Source organism: Artibeus jamaicensis, unplaced genomic scaffold (genome assembly GCF_021234435.1).
Source record: "Artibeus jamaicensis isolate MK-2021 breed Jamaican fruit bat unplaced genomic scaffold, CSHL_Jam_final contig_391, whole genome shotgun sequence".
Lineage (NCBI taxonomy): Eukaryota > Metazoa > Chordata > Mammalia > Chiroptera > Phyllostomidae > Artibeus > Artibeus jamaicensis.
Genome location: NW_026521814.1, coordinates 24440367 through 24463077, shown reverse-complemented (window position 1 = coordinate 24463077; position 22711 = coordinate 24440367). Strand labels below are relative to the sequence as shown.

Below are 22711 nucleotides of genomic sequence, written 5' to 3'. Positions count from 1 at the left end.
CAGTTGGTGAATGCTTAATATGGCATGCTTACTTAAAAAGAGATCTTATTTTTCTGACAACAGTAACCACGCTCTAGAAAGTATAAGAATAATACATTAAAAAGGTCCTACAAAACTAGGTTTTCTTCAACACTTATTGATATTTGAAACTACAGGATCTATTTCTATAGTTATACAGTGCACATCTCCCTGCACTAGAGTATGACCTCCGGGTGAGCAGGGATATTATCTTGTTCACTGCTGCATCTTCAGTGCCTAGAAGCATGCCCGGCACATAGGAGGTACTAAAAAAAATTGTAGAGTGAGTGAATGACAATGACTTGAGATTTTCTTCATGTGTGAATAAAGAAAAAAATGAAATAAATTTTAAAATAGTAAAAACATTCATAAATCATAGTTTCTAAACCTAAGAGTTTAAGAGGACAATTTCCAAAGAGCACAGTACCAAAATATTTTCACAGGGACTGCTGGACAATGTGAAGCCTGAAAGTAGACAAAATTTCTTCAGGTCTTTCCCTTCTTATACTGTCTCTTAAAACTTCTGTGCTTGGTTGTAATACTTTGAGAAGCAGTCACCATATTCTCTTAGGAATCAAATATTATAAATTTTACAGACAAATCTGTTTTTTGAAGTCTAAAAAAAGAGGAAGTTTAGATCTTCTAAAAAATCTTTTTAAAAAGATCTCCCATAGAATCCATTTCTTTGAGAAAAATGGTAAGCACAATCTTCTTATCCATGGGTTCTGCATCTGCAGACCAACTGCACATCAAAAATATTTGGGAAAAATGTTATTTTGTTGCTGACATGTAGTATGTAGTTAGGCCAATGATAACTGCACCTGTACTCAACATGTACAACACTTTTTCTTTTGTCATTATCCCTAAATAGAGTGTAACAACTATTTGTACAGCATTTACATTGTATTAAGTACTATAAGTAATCTAGAGATGATTCGAGGTACACAGGAAGACATGTGAGGTTATATGCAAATACTATGCTGTTTTTATAAGGGTCTTAAGCATCCAGATTTTGGTATCTGCTGGGGGTCCTGAAACCAATCCTCTAGCCCCTATATCGATACCCAGGAACAAATGCACTATTTATTTACACCTCCAATTCCCACACACCCTTTACAAAACACATATCAACTGTATATGCCAGCTACTATTTAAGGATAAAGTTTTAAAAAAACATTAAAAATTAAATTTGCTGGGTGAATTCTTTCCTGTTTTGAAAAAGGGACAAGTTGAAAACTAAATATGATAGCGAACCTGTAAGATCATCTCCTAAAAATGTCACAATTTTAAAGTCAGCAATTCTTGTTTCTCTTTGAAGCGCACACAATAGCGGCTCTAAAGGTGTAGTGGGTCTTTCTACAAGATTCACCTTGTCCATCAGAGTTATCCGAAGTCAAGCCGTTAGGGCTGTGCTCTTCTGAGCTTTGCCTGTAAAGTCCTGCAGATAGTCTTCTTTCAGCATGCTGCAGTCTCTCGTAGCCAGCTTGGGTGCAAAGGAACTCCATCTGCTTTGCCATTACCTTATCAGGCTGCTAGTAAGTAAAGCAAAAATAAAATCAGTAACTAAAACAATCCAGATTTTTTAATGGTTTAAAGATGCCAATTTCAGACTCCAGCAAATATATTTAGGATTCATTAAAATTAGTTCACACTTCATGCGGTACACACATTTCATAAATATGCATAGATGTCTATATCATCACTTAAAATGCTAGATTTTGGGCAAAAGAAAAAAGTTCTTTTGCTCAATCCCATAGAGAAAATTCCATTTCAGCTCAAAAGCAAAATAACTTGAGCTCTGCTTTCCAAAGTACTGAGTCCTCTGAAAGATTTTTTAAGAATATTTTATTTATTTATTTTCAGAGAGAGGGGAAGGGAAGGAGAAAGAAAGGGAGAGAGACATCGACGTGTGAGAGAAACATGGATCGTTTGCGTCTCACATGCCCCTAATCAAGGACCTGGCCCAAAACCCAGGCATGTGCCCTGACCAGAAATCTAGCCAGCAACCTTTCAGTTTGCAGGACAAAGTCCAACCCACTGGGCCACACCAGTTAGGGATGAAAGAGTTTTTTGAAAAAGGCACCTTATTGCTACAGCAACATCTGCTATAAGCTGCTTCTAACACACAGGGAGGCTTCGCATTTTTATTTTAGGATTTGGCACTACACAGACTCTGATATAATGACAGTATATTGGGGGAGAAAAGGTGTAAAATGGCTGTCCAGAAGAAGACAAACACATGTCCCACAAACATTAAACAATGCAAATTATACAGAAAAACATCAGTGCCCACTAGGATCTCTACCTTCATCATGGAATGAAAAGGCAGTATTTTCAACCAATCATAAAAAGACATGTTTTAAAACACACAATTAGTTGGCTAAAATATAAATTTATCTCTGCATGTGTGTTTTAAGTTCCTTCTTTATGTACTGCTCTAAATTACTTATATGTGGTATTCAAAGCAGTGTATTGGTGATATTTTGCCAGATAGTCAAAATGTAGATATGAATCATTACCATGCTACATAAAAGAGTAATACAAGGAAGTTGCTACATAAAGTCATTTACAAATCAACCTGATTCACAATAAAAAATCAATTAAGTGAAATGTTAATTTATAGAATAGGATAAAAGCTTATACTTATACTATTTTTCTGAATGCTCATAAACTAGATCAAAAGAAACAATAACTCCAATTCATTTGAATGTGTTACTAATTAATTGACAAAATAATACTTCTGAGTGAGAAATGTATTTTTCATCCTCTTAACATGAAAAAAACAAAACTTGGAACTACTAAATTTGACCAAAAGCAGCCACTAGGGAGAAGATTAACATGAATAAAACTTACAGTGTTTTCTAAAAGGTAATGTTTGGAGAAATGACTTTTTTAAATGTTTATTTCAGTATACACAATGAAATAACAGCAAATGTACCTAGAGCTACATATTAATTTAACAATTTTTATTATACACTAATTGAAATGATGTAATAAAAGCTATAAAGTTGACAATATTTTATGAAAAACTTGTACTATTTCAGAGTTGTATTTCACACAGATGTGGTCAACATGTTGGCTGTTTTCTTGGTATCAAATTACTTCTTTTGAATTTTATTTGGTAGAGAAGCTATCTTACTTCCTACAAAACTACAAAGAATAAATATCACTGTATCAGATTCTGTTCAAAAAGATTCTGCTCATAAACCAATTCAAACCAAGTTGTTATTGCTGTCTTGTTGATACAGCTGTGGATCAGATGACACTCTAAGAACAACCAGATATAAAATTCATTCCTTGGATGCTCAAAACTGAAGCTAGTTTAAGCAGCCATTTATTTTCCAACCTACAGATATTATTATGCAATATTAACTGGTGGTTTGCATTACCTGTGAACTAAGAGCAGCGAGTTCTTCACTCTTGGTTTTAGCCTGCTGGAAAAGGGTCTGCACAGAGTCCTGGAAATCTGGAAACCCGTCCTGTACATCAAAGAATAAGTCCTGTTTACTTAGAGTTTGTAAATAAAATAAACATATAATCAACAACTCAGGAAATAAAGCAAAGAAAACCACCTTAATTCTACTACTAGAATAATCATGATTAAGATTTTAATGTCAATATCTCATTTCAGTCTTTTATGGTACAACTACCTTACTCTATTATTGTAACCTCAGTAAAAACATATATGAAAAAGATAAAAGGATCTATAGATCCACGTTGTTTTATACTGAAAGGCAGAATTCATGATCACTGATAATAACGCTTCTATAGCATTTCATGTAACATTTCATCTAATGATTTGACTATTTAATCACTACCTTCATATTGGACATTTAGATTATTTTCCTTACTTTTGGTTTGAAAAATACTGCAAAAATACTTTCATGGGAAGAGCATTTCACATAGTTTAGATTATCCAATGCAAGTGATTAGCAGTAGAATTACTGCACAGAGGTGAACATTTTTATGTTTTTCAAATACTTCCTTCAAGGGCCGTTAACCGGTTTGTTATACCACACACAATATATAATAGTTCTCCTGGCTAGCACTGGGTGTTGTTGTTCTATTAATTTTTGCCAATTTATATTTTTGTTTTGATAATAAAATTTTTTAAAATTTTATTTTGTGATTTCTTCTATTGCTATAGAATTTAGGAAAGCATTCTGCTTTAGAGATTTGATAAATATTCAAATTTACCCTCTAGTTTTTCTAAGCCTTTATTTTCTTATTTGTTTTGTTTTTCAAATTTAACACTAACCCATCTGGAATCTATTTTGTTATATGTAACATGGTAAAGATCCAAAGTAAATTTTCTTTAAGGCGTTACCCAGTAATCTCAACCTAAATTTCTGAAGAATTTTTCTATGTTGCCTTGTTGTTTCTCCTTCACTTTTGCATATGACAGACAGTGGAGCTTTGGAATTAGAAAGACCTGCATTCACGTTCCACTGCCACACTTCGGCAGCTTTGTGAAACAGAATGAGTAACTTAGCCTTTTAAAACTTTAGTTTCCTCATGAAAAATAAGGATAAGAAAGCCTATCTATTAGGGTTGTTGTGAGGACCAAAAGAGATAGATAAAGTAAGTGAAATGGTGCCTTTACCATGTAGTAACTGCTAAGTAAATGTACCTATACCTACTAAATTCTTGTATTAAACACAGCCTATTTGGGGCACTCTACTCCTGACAGCCCTCCAACTTAAATTATTTCTATTTTATACAAGACTTTATATATATTAGTGTCAATCTATCTACAACTTTCTTCACATTAAAAAAAATTGTGACTGTTTGCTGTTCCACATGAAATTTATGACTAGAAAACATCATGGTAGCATGGTTTTAGTAATTTCACTGAAAACTACTAAAGAATTCCTCACAGAAATTGCCATTAACTTCTAAGACATTTCTCCCCTTGTTTGACAAGCTATATATTTATACCAAAGGGTAAAGCATTAAAAACCAAAGTTCTTACAATAACAACAGAAAAAGATGTAATAACAGTTTTTCTGTTCTTTGAAATATGAGATACTGGTTCAAAAATTTTCCCCATTAGGGTCTTTTAAAAAAATTACTTCCCCCTACCAACATCATGTTTTCAAATATTTCACCTACTGAAACTTATTTCCTAAGTAATAATTTGCTATTTTTAAATTCAAAGCCATGAAATGGAGAAAAGAGCAAATAAATATGACACACTGAGACAGTCATGAGTAGCTTAATGGTGGGTTAATACCCACAGTCAGCATTTTTAAAGTACTGAAAATAGTCACCTTTTTAGGCTGTTACATGTGATCAAGGACACTTGGCTTAAAGGAATGTATAGAAAATAATCATGAACTGAGCTAGAATGAACTTTATACAAGTATATACAGTATAAATCTACATCATTTAATTTTTCTCCTAAGGACTTACTTAGACCTAAAAATCCAACTTTCTCTTTAGCAAACTCTTCTTTATGTTCTAAAGTTCAACAAGGTAAGCTAGTAGACTTAGAAAGCAACAATAAAGGCAGCTATCACTTTTTTCTGGCACCTAGAAGGTAACAGTTCCTGACTATGTTCTGTATATTACACATATTATCTCATTTAATCCCCACCACAAAACACCAGGTTTCCCTCATTTTACAGCTACAAACATGGGCTTTCAATCCTGTGCTCAAACCATAAATCCCTAGAGCTACCATACCACCCTTTATGAAACTGACAACAGTAAATAGAGGCATTTCTCTTACAGTGTGCTTTTCATAAATTCAACTGGTTTAACTCTGTGAGTTTAAAATCCAATTCTACAACTTAGTTGCTGTGATACTGGACAGAATATTTCCTCTTTCTGTGTCTGTTTCTCCATCTATAAAATGGAGATAAAAACAGTATTCAGCTAACTATAGAACCATTTTACAAAAACAAAAAAATTCATGAAAAAACACTCAGAATGATGTTTTAACACAGAGAAATTATCCACTAAAAGTTTGCTACTTATATTTATTAAGGTCCTCCTAAAAACCATCAGATTTAACCAGAGTAAAATAGATAGCATGCTATGTTACTTACTGTATCTCTGTAATACTGGGGAAATATGAATAGATAAATTGTAGGGATATTTACAGCATTCAGATATCTTAGGGGATGAGTAGGAAATGGTCATTTAACAATAAAATCTGGGGGATGCTGGGAAGATGGCGATGAAGTAGGATGGAGCGGATTCTAGCTCCTGTACTCGTGGGTGAAAATCCTGGCAGATCTATAGAGAAACAGCACAATAAACCATTGGTTACCCAGCATTTATGAAATTAAAAGACCAGAGATTGTGACCAACACTGAAACACCAGACAGCGGCAGAGTCAGCTACTGGAGCTGGGACACACACGGCCTCTGTGCCGCAGCCATAGCGATGGGCCTGGGTGCTGGGGAGTCGGCTACAGGAGCCGGGACACTCAGCAGTGGTAGGCGACCAGCATGAGAGTAGGTGGAGATGGAGAACATCAAGATACCTGAAGGAGTCTGCACCACTGAATTTCATAGGTATCATACCACAGAAGTTCATACCATAAACCCAGGGAGTCAGAACAGATCAATTTTAGAAGCTGAAACTAACAAGAAGAGTCTCAAACAATGGGAAGACAAAGAAACAATCCCCAAATGAAAGAAAAAGCAGAAACTTCAGAAAGAATGTTAGATGAAATAGAGGCTAATCAACTATCAGATAGTGAATTCAAAGCACTGGTTATTACGAAGTTCAAAGAGCTCACAACGAGCTATCAGAAACTACAGGGGAACTACAATGATCTCTCTGAAAACTATATGAACATGAAAAAGGAAACAGAAAATATCAGCAAGGGACAAGAGGAAATGAAGAATACAATTTTCGAATTGAAGAACTCAGTAGACAGTTTCAAAAGTAGGATAGATGAGGCGGAGGATCAGATTAGTGAGTTGGAGGACAAAGTAGAAAGTATCTCACAGAAAGAGCAAGAAAATGAAAAGAGGCTCAGAAAGAATGAAGAGGGATTAAGAGAAATGCAAGACAATATGAAATGTAATAATATCCAAATAATAAGAATACCAGAAGGAGAAGAAGAACAAGGGATAGAAAACGTATTTGAAACAGTAATGAGAGAAAATTTCCCTAATTTGATAAGAGAAAAAGTCACACAAATAAAGGAATCACAGAGAGTCCCAATCAAGAGGAACCCAAGGAGGCCCACTTCAAGACACATCATCATCAAAATGGCAAAATTCCAAGACAAAGAGAGAATCTTAAAGGCAGCAAGGGAGAAAAAAGAAGTAACATACAAGGGAGCTTCAGTAAGGTTAACTACTGACTTCTCAATGGAAACACTCCAAGCAAGAAGAAACTGGCAAGAAATATTCCAAGTAATGAGAACCAGAGGCCTACAACCAAGGCTACTTTACCCAGCAAGCTCTCAATCAAGATAGAAGGCCAAATAAAGAGCTTCCAAGACAAAAGAAGTCTAAAAGAATACGCCTCCACCAAACCAGCTCTACAAGAAATACTAAAAGGACTGCTTTAAGGAAAGGAAGGAAAAGAGGGAAACAGAGAGGAACACAGGTACAAAAATGGCAATGAATAAGTACCTATCAATAATAACCTTAAACACAAATGGATTAAATGCTCCAATCAAAAGACACAGAATAGCTGAATGGATAAGAAAGCATGACCCACACATATGCTGCCTACAAGAGACCCACCTCAGGACAAAAGACCATCACAGACTAAAAGTGAAAGGCTGGAAACAAGTTTTCCAAGCAAACGGACAAGAAAAAAAAGCTGGGGTAGCAATTCTCATATCAGACAAGATAGACTTCAAAAGAAGGGCCATAAAGAGAGACCCAGAAGGTCACTTCATTATACTCAAGGGAAGAATCCACCAAAAAGACATTAACCTTGTAAATATACATGCACCAAACATAGGAGCACCAAAATATATTAAGAAAATCTTAGAGGACTTCAAGAAAGATATTGACAGCAACACAATTATAGTAGGGGATTTTAACACCCCATTATCAAAAATTGACAGATCTTCCAAACAAATTATCAAAAAAGATATTGTGGCATTAAACAACACCCTAGATGAAATGTACTTAACTGACATATATAGAGCCCTTCACCCCAAAGAAGCTAAGTACACATTCTTTTCAAATGCTCATGGAACATTTTCAAAGATAGACCACAAGATAGGACACAAAACAAGCCTCAACAAATTCAAGAATATTGAAATCATACCAAGCATCTTCTCTGACCACAAGGGACTGAAATTGGAAACCAACCCCAAAGGAAAAAACCCAAAGCACCCAAAATCATGGAGACTGAATGGTATGCTATTAAACAACGAATGGGTCAAAAATGAAATTAGGAAACAAATAAAAACGTTTCTGGAAACAAATGAAAATGATCTCACAACAACCCAAAACTTACGGGACACAGCCAAGGCAGACTTGAGAGGGAAGTTTATAGCAATATGGGCCTACCTAAAGAAGATAGAAACATTTCAAACAAACAACCTAACCCTACACCTGCAAGAACTCGAGGAACAACAACAAAGACAGCCCAGAGCAAGTAGAAGGAAGGAAATAACCAAGATTAGAGCAGAATTAAATGACATAGAAACTCAAAGCACAATTCTAAGGATCAATGAATGCAGGAGTTGGTTCTTTGAGAAGATAAAATAGACAAGCCTTTAAGTAGGCTCATCAAGAAAAGGAGAGGACACAAATAAACACAATCAGAAATGAAAGAGGAGAGATTACAACTGACACCACAGAAATAAAAAGAATTGTAAGAAATTACTATGAGGAACTGTATGCCAAGAAATTTGAAAACCTAGGGGAAATGGACACATTTCTAGAAAAATACAATATTCCAAAACTCAGTGAAAAAGAAGCAAAAAACCTAAACACACCAATAACAGCAAAAGAAATCGAAGCAGTAATCAAAAAACTCCCATCACACAAAAGCCCTGGACCAGATGGGTTCACAGGAGAATTCTACAAAGCATTTAAGGAAGAGATAACCCTTACTCTCCACAGACTATTCCAAAAAATCCAGAAGGATGGAAAACTCTCAAATTCTTTTTATGAAGCCAGCATCATCTTAATTCCAAAACCAGATAGAGACACAACAAAGAAAGAAAACTTCAGGCCAATATTGCTGATGAACATAGATGCTAAAATCCTCAACAAAATATTGGCAAATCACATCCAACAATATATCAAAAAGAGCATACACCATAACCAAGTGGGATTCATCCCAGGGATGCAAGGATGGTTCAATATTCGCAAATCAGTAAATGTAATACATCACATAAACAAAAGCCACATGATCATATCAATAGACACAGAAAAAGCTTTTGATAAGGCACAATGCCAATTTATGATAAAAACACTCAGCAAAGTGGGAATAGAGGGAGCATTCCTCGATATAATAAAGGCCATATATGAGAGACCTACAGCCAACATCATACTCAATGGGCAAAAACTAAAAACTTTTCCACTACGATCAGGAACAAGACAAGGATGTCCACTTTCACCACTTTTATTCAATATAGTATTGGAAGTTTTAGCCACAGCAATCAGGCAAGAAAAGGAAATAAAAGGCATCCAACTAGGAAAGGAGGAAGCAAACTTCATTTCACTGTTTGCAGATGACATGATAGTGTACGTGGAAAATCCTATAGACTCTACCAAAAAACTGCTAAAACTAATTAATGAATTTGGCAAAACAGCGGGTTACAAAGTCAATATCCAGAAATCAAAGGCATTTTTGTATACCAACAATGAATCAGCAGAAGCAGAAATCAAGGAAAAAATCCCATTCGATATAGCAAAAAGAAAAATAAAATATCTGGGAATAAACCTAACTAAGGAGGTAAAAGACCTGTATGCAGAAAACTACACAGCCCTAAAGAAAGAAATCAAGGAAGACAGAAACAAATGGAAACATATACCTTGTTCATGGATTGGAAGAATTAACATCATCAAAATGTCCATACTACCCAAAGCAATATACAGATTCAATGCAATACCTATTAAAGTACCAAGGGCATATTTCACAGACATACAACAAACACTTCAAAAATTTACATGGAACCATAAATCAGCTGGAATAGCAGCTGCCATTTTGAGAAAGAAGAACAAAGTAGGAGGGATCACAATACCTGATATCAAACTGTATTACAAGGTCACTGTAATCAAAACTGCCTGGTACTGGCATAAAAACAGGCACATAGACCAATGGAACAGAACAGAGAGCCCAGAAATCAACCCAACTCTCTACAGTCAATTAATATTCGACAAAGGAGGCAGTAACATAAAATGGAGTAAAGATTGCCTCTTCAACAAATGGTGTTGGGAGAACTGGACAGCTACATGCAAAAAAATGAAACTTGAGCACCAACTTACACCATACACCAAAATAAATTCAAGGTGGATAAAAGACTTAAATATAAGCTGTGACACCATTAAAGTCCTAGAAGAGAACATGGGCAAGAAAATCTCAGACATTTCATGCAGCAACATTTTTACTGATATGTCCCCTAGAGCAAGGAATATAAAGGAAAGAATAAACAAATGGGATCTCATCAAAATAAAAAGCTTCTGCGTGACTAAGGAAAACAGTATTAAATTAGCAAGACAACCAACTGTATGGGAAAACATATTTGCCAATGATACCTCAGACAAAGGTTTAATCTCCAAAATATACAAAGAACTTACACGACTCCACTCTAAGAAGACAACCAACCCAATTAAAAAATGGGAAAAGGACTTGAACAGACACTTCTCCAAGGAGGACATACAGAGGATCCAGAGACACATGAAAAGATGCTCAGTATCACTAGCCATCAGAGAGATGCAAATTAAAACCACAATGAGATACCACTTTACACTGGTCAGGATGGCTATCATAAACAAAGCAACCAACAACAAATGTTGGAGAGGGTGTGGGGAAAAGGGGTCCTTAGTTCACTGTTGGTGGGATTGCAGACTGGTATAACCATTATGGAAAACAGTATGGAATTTTCTCAGAAAAATAAAAATCGACCTGCCTTTTGACCCAGCAATTCCACTGTTAGGATTATATCCTAAGAATCCTAAAACATCAATTTCAAAGAACCTATGCACCACAATGTTCATAGCAGCACAATTTACAATAGTCAAGAGTTGGAAGCAACCTAGGTGCCCATCAGTAAATGAATGGATCCAAAAATTGTGGTACATATACACAATGGAATTCTATGCAGCAGAGAGAAAGAAGGAGCTACTACCCTTTGCAACAACATGGATGGAACTGGAAAGCATTATGCTGAGTGAAATAGGCCAGGTGTTGAAAGACAAATACCATATGATCTCACCTTTAACAGGAAGCTAAACAACAAAACAAACAAGCAAGCAGAATAAAAACAAAGACACTGAAATAGAGAACAGGGGGACAGTGACCAGAGGGGAGAGGAAAGGGAATTTAAGGGGAAAAAGGGGGAGGGATTTGGCGGAACAAATAGGAAGGACACAGGGAGGAGAACTAAGGTGGGTGGAAATGGGAGGGAGGAGGGGAGCATGGGGCGGGGGGGCGGGGGCAGACTGGGATGGGAGAAATAGACAAAAAACTGTACTTGAAAAATAACGAAATAAAGTAAAAAAATAACAATAAAACCAGCAAAAGAGTATTGACTATATTGGTGAGGAACTGTTTTAGTGAAAAGAACAATGGAAAACTGGAAATACTTGCATATTCATTCAACAAAAATATCTTGTTTGCCTAACAGGTTCTACACTCTGTACTCAATCAAGGCTAGAGGTACGACAACTCCTGCCCTGATGATAAATACAGTCTAGAGGGAGAAACGAAGAGATGCAGAGCGGAGGGCACTGTTTTGGGAAGGCTGGAGAATATGACACCTAGTCTGACACCTGAGACAAGAGAGTGTCTCTAGTGTAGGACAGCAGTATATAAAGAGGCCTGAAGGCAAAAGAACAGGATACACCAGAGAAGCTAGAAAAATAATTAATATAGGTAACATAGGGAATACACTGAGAAAGAGGGAGTGGTGAGAGAAGCAGCTGGATACACAGGGACAAAGTTTGTGAAACCTTGTAAACCATGTTAAGAATTTTAGTTTTTATCTTAAATGCAAAGTGAAGACATAGAAGGTCTCAAAGAAGAGACTGACTAGGTCTGCATTTCAGCAAATCCAACCCCATCTGATGTGATGGAGACAATGGATCAGGGGTGGTTCTAGGGTGGTGGTAGGGAACTGGTCAGAGGCTGCGACTGGAGACCAAAAACGGTGGCCTAGCCCGGGACAGTGACAGATACAACAGAGAAGTACACGAATTCCAGACATAAGGCTTTAGCAACCAGGAGTTTGGTGGAAACACTCATTAGAATAAGAAACTCAGGACCAAGGCTTGTGCCCTGAATGGAGGGCAGCGTGGCCAGAACCTCTGATATCTCAGAATGAGAAAGGAGTGATCTAGTCTTACATTAGGAATTAGATGTGTGATCTCAGGCAAAAAAGTTAACCTCATTATTTCCAGTGTCCCGAATTTTTAAATGGAGGTAAAATGTTCTGCATTATGGGCCAATGAAGATTTGTGGGGATTAAATAAAGAAATACAAATGGTAAATCTTTGAAAAGTGTACATTGCTATACAAAAATATATGGTGGCACCACTGGCAGGATTAAGCACAAAAAACACAGAAAAACTGGAAGGGGGAATGTCCAACTCTACATGTGAAAGGTTTTGGAAAATGGACACTGCTTTCTCATTAATAAAGAGAAATAAAGGCACAAAATAAACAATAAATAACAGTAAGTAATCAGTGGTCCTTGCAACTGAGCACATTAGTCATTCTGATTTCCTCCCAGTCTCTGATAGTTCACTGTGGATGGGAAAATTACAGGATTGAGTAGCTATCACTTCATGACATATAAAGTAGTTTTTAAGAACCCAAAATATATGACTGAGAAATAAAAGTGAGAATATTACCAAGAAATGGTCTCTTTCACATTATGTTTGGTACAGGACTCTTGTTATGTCTCTCAAGCTTTTTTCCCCCAGGAACCAGCTGTACTATGCTATGAACAATTTATCTTCATGTCATATTCTTGGCGGCTGCCATTAATCACAGTGTTCCCTTACTGGCAAGACTCTGAGTCTGAGAACTGAGAAAATAAAAGATACAGAGAGGGATGCTATTTGTGACCTAATTGCTCTCATCCCATTGGCACTGGTCTCCATCCCTATTCCTCCTCAAGCTTCCCACCAAATACTAGCAAACTGCTTTTAAAGTTACTGCTTAGCTGTCTTTAATATGACTTGTTCCAGCAGATGTTCTCAGTCTCACACGTGCGTTTTCCTTTTTTCTACTCACACTTTCTATATGAATAGCAGAGTGCAATGCTTCTGTTTTTCTGATCCAGAGGGGAAGAATCTACATCAAATTAGACCAGCTTTCTTTTCAACAAGCTTAGTAACAGTGTAGGTGGATTCTGACCCTCCTCCCCCACCCTCCTCATGCTCCCACCCCCACCCTACTGGAACTGCGAGCAGATGTTTCCTCTAAGTCTTTCTTCTTCAAACCCCAATTCTCTGACTTTCTGGTCTCTATTAACAAACTTCATCTCTTTCATGCACTTATCTCTGATTGCTGTGCACTCCCAGCCCACACAGGATCAAGAATGCTGTTACCTCCCATCTCTTTGCCTAGTCTCCAGCAATTGCACTGAAAGAAGGAAATTTACAGATGAGATATGAACAGTTAACAGCCCGTCTAGTCAGCTACCATCACCGGTCCTGAGACTGGATGTTTTACAGATTCTTCCTCTCCTTCTAAGATACTATTACTTGTGACATTAAAGGCAATAACAGGATTTGTTCATGGAACACAGTATATTCTTAATGGAAAAGATTATAAACTAAATCTACTTTTAAATAATGTTTCAAAAAAATGAGGGGAAGGCAAGAATGCCAGGGCTTTGGCTCTTGATTTTTCATCTCCTTTAACTAGTTGTCAAACTATCTTAAATACTTTCTGTCATAGGGTACAATATGAATAAATCAAACTAATGTTTTTTATTTACTGTTTATCTTCTCGATAGTTCTTCCTCACTTAAAACAATATGTCAAATGATAATGTCTTATATTTATATTAAGTTTATATTGTTTATAGTATAACTTATATTGATAAGTTTTCTACTCAAGCCTTATTGTTTATTGGATAAGGTCCCTTGGATAAGAAAATGGTGACTGCCACTCTTTCCCCCGTCTTCAAAGATTACCAGTTGCCAGCACATTCTGCCCTTCATACCATAGTAGCAGGAAGAAAAGTATAATCCTAATAGTGTTTTTCACACCTAAGGTGCATTGTGAATGTCCATTAGCACCCAGAAAGGTTGTATTGCTTTGAAGTTTAGGAGTCAGATGTAGATTTGAAGCTCCTGGTTCGGCTACTAGATAGCAATATGGCAACTTGGACAAGTTACTGAACCTTTCTGGGTCTCTCCTTGGCTGTAAAATAAAAACCATACAGCCTGCATATAGGGTGGACAAGAAGGCATGTGATAATAAATTTCCCTCAGAGGGACAGACATATAAAGTATTCAATAGGAAGCAGTTATTTTTACAATGGCCCCAGCAGTTATTTTTACAATGGCCCCAGCAGTTATTTTTACAATTACAAAATATTTTTACAAACCTGAAGTCTCTGACAAAAAGGAATTAACATAATCCACATTCGTTTTAGCTGAAAGTGGACTCACACATAGGGTAGACATCCCAAGTGGATAAGCTATTTATCTATCCTGGGCAGAAATATTCCCAAACCTCGCTCACTAACACAGAAGGTTGAAGAAGTGCTTTCGTTAGAGGCCTCATTCCAAGTGATGGGTCACCCTAAGGCTTCCCCAAGTTATGAGATCTATCTCATACATTCTGTGTCTATCTCATACGTTCTAGGAATTATAAAAGTCAAAATTCTTTTTTTAAATGTCTAATATGCCCTGTAGAAAGCAGTATTTCAGGACAACAGGTTATTCTGAGAACCGTAACACAACATGTACACTGATTAAACAACCACCACCACAACCACCAAATAAATAGCCAAATATCCCTAAGGGAAACAACCTGCTACATAATAAGAAAAATCAGACAAGGATTTTAATACTTCATTTCATCCAATCTTTCAGAAGAAATCAGGAAAATAAAGCATTTAGCAACAAGAAAACATCTTATTGAGCTCAACAAAGCACTAATTTTATTAGTGTATCATATGTACAGACAATGACATAGAAGAGAGTGTTATTCTTTCCCTTACATGTCTGTTATAATGTCATTTCTATTTTATTTACTGGGCATTACATTTTTTTGTTCATTGTAAAAATTATCTTTTTAAAATAAAAAAAGTCAGCAATTTGGCATGTATGATCATATGTCACTGTCAACAATTTTGGAAAAATAAAGATGAAAAGGAAAAGAGAAAAAAGGTGTCTCATTAATTTAGGTCTAGGAATTAGTACTCTGTTATACTTCACAAAGAGCTAAGCTTATCTTTTTATTACTTTCTTTTAATAGAGAATTAATAAGCTAAGAATCACAAAAGAAATATTCAAGTGAAGAGAAACAAGTAAGTTCAAAGAATTCTAAAGTATTTCCAATTTTACTTATGAAGTCCTTTGTGTCACTCACATACACTGGACAAACTGGTCTCAATATCCTTGAAACATGCATAGTATTTTCTCACCTCTTTGTCTTTGCCCATGCTAGTATATCTTTGTAATGCCCCTCTACCCTCCAGCCCACATTTGTAACTTCTGAAATCCTATCCTTCTTTTAAAATCCAGATCAAATGATATCTCCTCAACAGAACCTCCCCTAATCTCTTCTCATGCCAGAAATTCTCCCCCTTCCCAGTGGCCACACAAAAGGTGGACATAAGCAAAGCACTTATGTGTGGTCAAAAGTTTTAAGAAAGTAGTAGTAACCCTCTACTGCTAACACTAACTACCTCTGTTTCAATTTCCAAAACCAAATGAATAGCTGTTGTATCTCAAATTTTACCTAAGAGTACACAAAATAATTTAGACAATGATTTATGCCAATATTGTATATTTTGCAAATTACACTATATAGTATGTAGGTATACACACATATGTAACACACATACACTATGAAGAGCTACTGATGCCCTGCAATACATAAATAAGTTCCTTTAAAAAAATAAGTAAAAATAAAACAAAATTTAAAATACAAACAAAAAAAGTAAACTGCTGTCCTAAATTCAAAGCTAGAACCCCTATTTAGTTCTGGGAAACAAAATGAAGAGTTTAGAGTCTACAAAAGCATTTAAAGAAGCTTGGGATTGATTAGTCACTTGTTTTATTTAGAAAGGGTTAGAACTGTTATTCACAAAAAGGAACCAGTGATTACCTTAATTCTAAATTCAGAATTGTTTAAAGAGCTTTGTGAATTCCAGTAAAATAATAAACTTACCATTTAGATCTCTAATTCCATTATCTCTAGTGAAATATATATAAAGGAATAGAAAGGCCTCATCTAATGCTATAACCCAATACTCCATGCTATTAAAAAGAAACTCAAAATACTGTAACTGGATACAAAAAACATTTTGCTTAAATTTCAGATCAGGACTATTCAGAGAGTCAGAAAGACTTATCAATACAGTCTAAGAAGAAAAACTAGAGCTGAAACACTCTATGAGATTTGTGATCTCAAATTTTAATGTTCAATATTGACCTCTGAAGACAGACAAAAAGGAAGGTGGAGTTTCAATGTGAGAGCAGCCTGAATCTTGATCACATTAAGGGCCAGCAGCAGAAAGAGATGTGGACCTAATTTCTAGCGTAGCAGCTGACTAACTACCTTTACTGGCCACTGGGTAGCTTTTGTACCTTCTTTCCTCTAAATCCTCCCATGGAACCTGCCTTCTTATCAGTTTCTGAGTTTACCTGCCTTTCCTTTCGGGGGCAGAAGAACTAACAGCTATATCCACAGGGAGCCTCTCTTACTTGTTATCTTGGTCGCAATAGGATAAAACTATTTTACGCCTTAAGATAAATTTTTAATGGCCTTTTATATAGTATCAAAAAACTTTTTGAGTGGTATCTGAGGCAACCCATCTTAACCCTTACTCCAGAGTTAACAGTGAGGTTGATTACAAACATAATCATAGTTTTTTTTTTTTTAAATGTGCCCCCTTTCGGACAGAATTCTTCTTTGAGAACCAGTGACTTAGGATAAAGATTTTAGAAGTCAAATATGTTTACTCATACATACTCCTTACTTCATGTAACAGATTTCATTACGTGCCTCTTAAGTGTAGTCATTATTATAAATTCAGTATAAAATAGGAGATAAACAGATAATAAGCTCTATTCATATTTAAGGAGGCAGACTGATAATAAATTAAAAACAAATATATAATAGTTGCAGATACTGGTTAAGTGTTAACAAAACAAACTACACAAAGCCATAAGTATGAGCTTAAATGTGATTTTGGGGTAAGGGTGTTCCTTTTAGAAAGGGAGACAGTGAAGTCAGAGGGAACTCTCAGCCATGAGCTGAAACCATGTGAAAATCTCAAGATCTGGGTAGGAATAACAGTGAGTGCTGAGGCACAGATGAGTTTAGCACGTTCCAGATACAGAAAATTGGTCCATGAAGCTGGGACACAGTAACAAGAGCACAACATGCCCTGGCCAGGTGGCTCAGTCCGTTGGAGCATTGCCTCCTTACACCAAAAGGTTGCGGGTTCAATTCTTGGTCAGGGCACATACCTAGGTCGTACGTTCAATGCCCGCTCAGTGTGCATATAGAAGGCAACCAATCAATGTCTCTCTCTCTCTCTTTAAAATCAATAAAAATATCCTTACATGAGAATTAAAAAAAAAAGAATGGGGAAATGTGGTAGCAGATGAGGTTCAAGATACAAGCCAGAGTTGGATCATGTAGGGTTTTAGATGCCGCAGGACAAAGTGCAGATTTTAAGAAGGGGATTTATGATTTTAAAAGATAACTGTGGCTTTGGTATAAATGAAATATTGTTCCATATAAACAGATTTTTTGTAAGAATAATTTGATGATGGATATTTAAGATAGTCGAACACAGCCTACTTTCTTTAACTTGAAGTTAAATAACAAATGACTAGGAGTACTGACCCGTATCTCCTACCCAAGAAAAAAAGAAAGGTGCCACCTAACTTCAAAATATCCACTCTGCCACACACTGACTTCTAAAAAAGCACCCCTATATTCACAAGGAATACATTCCAAGCCCCCCAGTGGATGCCTAAAAATGCAGATAGTATTGAACCTTGTATGTACAATGTTTTTTCCTATACATGCATATCTATGATAAAGTTTAATTTATAAATTAGGCAGAGTAAGAGGTCAACAATAATAACTAATAATTTAGAAAGGACGATTATAACAATACGCTGTAATAAAAGTTATGTGAATGTGCTCTTTTTCTCTCCATTAATTTTTACATTTTTTCAGCCTGAACCTATTCCTGAATCTGTGTAACCATCTCTTACCCGCAGAAAATGGCCTGGTGTCACTCATTTTAGCAGCACCCTTACTGAAGTCTTCATACAGGCTCAGTGCTTTCTGGCACAACACGCCATCAGCTGATACACATTTTCTGTTCCTGTCTTCCACCCATGAATTTAATGCCTTTTCCATCTTACCTAAGCCCTTATCACTCACTTTTGCATCTAACTTTTGCATCTTAAAGTACAACAGCAAAATTAACGTAAATTTCTTTTCCCTACCCCATAATTTCAGATAAAAAAATCCATTCTTACTTTAGATCCTAGCAACATCAGCATACTTGTTCCTTTCCCTAGTAAGTCAAGAACTTTTACCTTTTCATTTAAAGGAAGCACTTCATAGCTTCTCTCTGGCATATCTGAATGCCAGCATCGCTACTCTTGCACTTGGGAGCCATTATTAAGTAAAATAAAGGTTACTTGAATACAAGGACTGTCACATAGCAACAGTCAATCTGATAATCTAGACAGTTACTAAGTGACTACTGGGCAGACAGTATACACAGCATGGATACGCTGGACAAAGGGATGTTTCATGTCTTAGATGGGACACTGCAAGACTTCATCATGCTACTCAGAATGGTACAGAATTTAAAACATAGAAATTGTTTATTTCTGGATTTTTCCATTTAATCTTTTCAGACTGCAGTTGACTGTGGGTAACTGAGACCGTAGGTAACTGAAACTGTGGAAAGTGAAAACATAGCTGGGGTAAGGGGACTACTGTATTCAATCCAAATTAAGAAAAAGTAGTTCTCAAACTATCCTACAGTTCTGAGAGCCCTAGGAAAAGCATATTTTTCTTGCTCAACTTCCACCTTACCACTGGCAGGCCGAAAATCAGAAGGAGGGCCTCAACTATGACCCTCGAAAAGGGGCTTTAATCACAGGGAAGTCTCCATAGTTTGCACCTACTAAATTGTAATTTCCTTCGGAGAGAATGTAAAGAAATTAAATCTTAGCTCCTCTAAAAACATTTGACAAGATGATTAAATTTGTAAATAATATTATTTAAAAAACACTTTAACGAGCACAGTTTTAAATCTGTAATCAACACCTATTTACAAATGAACCTTTGGTAAACTGACTAGACATCAATCTTGTAATTGTTGTTTTCTTCTATGAATTTTCTTAGTATCCTAGTTCAAATTACTACAGATACTTCAAAGCAAAAAAAGGTTTTTTTAAAGATTCTACAATTTACATTTTTCACTAGCTTATGGCACCATCCTTTTTTTAGTGTGAACTACTAAAGCAAACATTATTACTCTAAGAAAGTATATAATCATACCTCCACTTTAATTCTCTTTGGAGATAATTCGTCTCTTTCTCCACATTTGGACCTGAGGGAAATGGGAGAAAGAGAGAAAAACTTGAGAAAGAAATTTTATTCCAGCTCAATCTATAAACTTCCACCAAAACATAACCCTGAAACCCTAACAACAAAAATAAAACATGTATAATGAACAATGAAATAATAGAAACTAGACTTTTCATCATGTCTAAATTAACATTAAAAATATACACACACAATTATATTATATATTTTAAAAGACCATTACATAGAACTCCCCATATAGAAAGTAATAAGTATTATCACATAATGAAAAAGGAAAAAAATCAAGGAGGACTGTATTCTATAATATCCCTTTATGGATTTAGGACAAAAATGACAACAATGGCCACTTAAGATGCATACTTGAAGCTACATGAGATTAAAATGCATTTTATCCATCTACTGAAATGACAGATGCATTTCCCCTTGACCTAGAGATCTCTCTGCTGGGAATCTAATGCACAGAGCTACCTACACATACATGAACTACTGCTGCCAATTAAACTATGGCAAGCCATCAACTGTAAGTTACATCTTCATATAAAAGATCTTAAAATGTGAAAAAAGTATATCTCAGAATCAACAAAATAAGATATGCACAATGGTATTTATTATGATATTATTTATAATGAAAAAGACCAGAAACAACTCAAGAATCCATCAATAGGGGACTAGTTAAATGAATCATGATACATCAGTGTAATACCAGGCAAGTGTAAAAAATAATGAAGATGTATATATACCAATACTTATAGCAAGAGCTCCAAGACATGTTAAAATAAAAGCAAAATACAGAATAATGTATAAGACATGTTAAAATAAAAGAAAAACATAGAATAATGTAGACACATGCTACCTATTGATTTTTAAGAAAGGTGAAAAATGAGAAACTATTTCCCTGCATGTGCAAGGTACAAGGTAAAATGAGATGGGAATGGGAGTGCAAGTTTTTGTATTACCTATATACTTAGTTTTTCTTCTAAATTATGTATTTCAAAGTATATTTAATTAAAAATATATAAATATAAATACTACAAGAAACAGCTAAAAACTGTTGTGAGTAGTTGCCTCTGCGATGCTGCATTAAAAAGGGGGAAGGGAAAAAGGGGTGGAGAAGGGGAACTGCTGAGTTTCATTATAAGCCTCGTGTATGATGCAACTTCTTAAATAATGTGCACATATGACTTTGATTAAAATTATTTAAATAAAGCACCCTAAGAAAAATTCTGTATTAGAAATGAAAAATCATTAAATCAGCTCTTGAGTAACCAACTCTAAAAAAAAAAAAACCTTAGAAATAATCCTATCATATTCCTGTATATGCTTACCCTGTTTATTTAGTCTGAATATTTTTACTTGTCAGTTTGTAAATATGTGAGCTCTTGAGTTGGGTAAAAAATGAAGCAGCTATGAGTTAGAAAAATAATGGTGATGACAGCAAATGCCTATAAGGGTTGTTTTCAAACTTGAATGTGCACAAGAATCATGTGGGATGCTTGTCAAAGTTCGCATTCCAAGGCTCCATCCCCAGAGACTGTGATTTATTAGGACTGGGAAGGTGCTCAGGATGTGGCTTTTCAATGCAGGCTCAGTTATTCTAATGCAAATGACCATCTGCATCTACTGAGAGAAGCCCTGCCATGCACAATGACGGTGCACTGGAAATCAGGGTTCGTGTGGAACCGAGTGAACATAATCAGAATGGTCCAAAACTACAGACAACGCTTGGGGTATAAGTGAGGAGAAGATGAAGAGTAATATGGTGTGTTTATGTTAAATTTTAAAACTATCACTGCTTTTTAACATGAAGTTTTTCTTTAAATTTCAAACATGTTCCATATTCCACTTGCTAGTAAAAAAATTATCTTCCAATTTTCCCTTAAATACTGGTCAATGCAATACTTTTATCTATTTAGTTAATCTCGTTAGATTGCAAACACCTATAAAAGGAACTAATTTGCTTTCTGAAAGTTCAATTTCCTGTAGTTAGTGGTATATAAATATGTCTATAAATGCTGACTCCCTATTATACCCAAAACCAAAGCATCTATATGAGAGAATGTCTAAAACCCCACCAGAACAATATTATAGTGTTATGGAACTATTTTTTTAAAGGAAACACCAAAGAGAATTAAACAAAACAACAACACTTCAGCAATAAAGTTTTGAAAAGGTCGCTCTACTGTTTAATTTTAGAAAATTACAATCACACTTTTTTCAGACATTCTTATATACTATTAGTGGATGGTATTTCAAGCTCTACTTCTATCGAGTAATGCAAAAGCACTGCCAATTGGTTAAACTTACTTGGTGGTTCTGTAAGTATATTTATAAGTGACTTCTCGAGAAATCTGCCTAGCCAAGGCAAAAAGTTCATCTCTTCTTGTCAGGAGGCCATTATCCTTCACACAGAGCTGGGCAGCCGCTTCATTCACAGTGAGCTGCATAGCAAAATAAAGTTTTCAAGTTTATAAACATTTTTATTTCATCAATATATAAAATATTTCACTGAAGAATATAAAAAAGTCCTATAATTATATACTGAAGTCATAATTGATAAAAATCAGGATGGTCTTTACTACTAATTAGTCTTAATGCATAATTTCAAAAGAAAATCAAGTCATCTGCCATCTCTCAGAACTCAAACTGATCAAAATAGTCATCTTAGTTTTATTTATATGATTTTTATGTATGTATATATGTATGTTTTTATCCTCATCCAAGGACATGCTTATTGATTTTCGAGAGAGGGGCAGGGAAAGAGAGAGAGGGAG

General features: G+C 35.5%; 1 protein-coding gene across 2 annotated transcripts in view; it reads right to left on the bottom strand.

The window, feature by feature from the left end:
* Nucleotides 1–22711, bottom strand: part of NAB1 (NGFI-A binding protein 1) — a 54465-nt gene that overhangs the window by 5211 nt on the left and 26543 nt on the right. Inside the window, exons 3-6 of one of the 2 annotated variants that reach the window (XM_053665179.1) lie at nucleotides 22245–22378; nucleotides 19893–19944; nucleotides 3408–3497; nucleotides 1388–1547 (exon numbers count right to left, since the gene is read on the bottom strand). In XM_053665179.1, the coding sequence (XP_053521154.1) occupies nucleotides 1388–1547; nucleotides 3408–3497; nucleotides 19893–19944; nucleotides 22245–22378 (436 nt within the window). Of the gene's footprint in view, nucleotides 1–1387; nucleotides 1551–3407; nucleotides 3498–19892; nucleotides 19945–22244; nucleotides 22379–22711 lie in introns of both variants that reach the window. The other variant, XM_037162957.2, reaches the window with a different exon arrangement.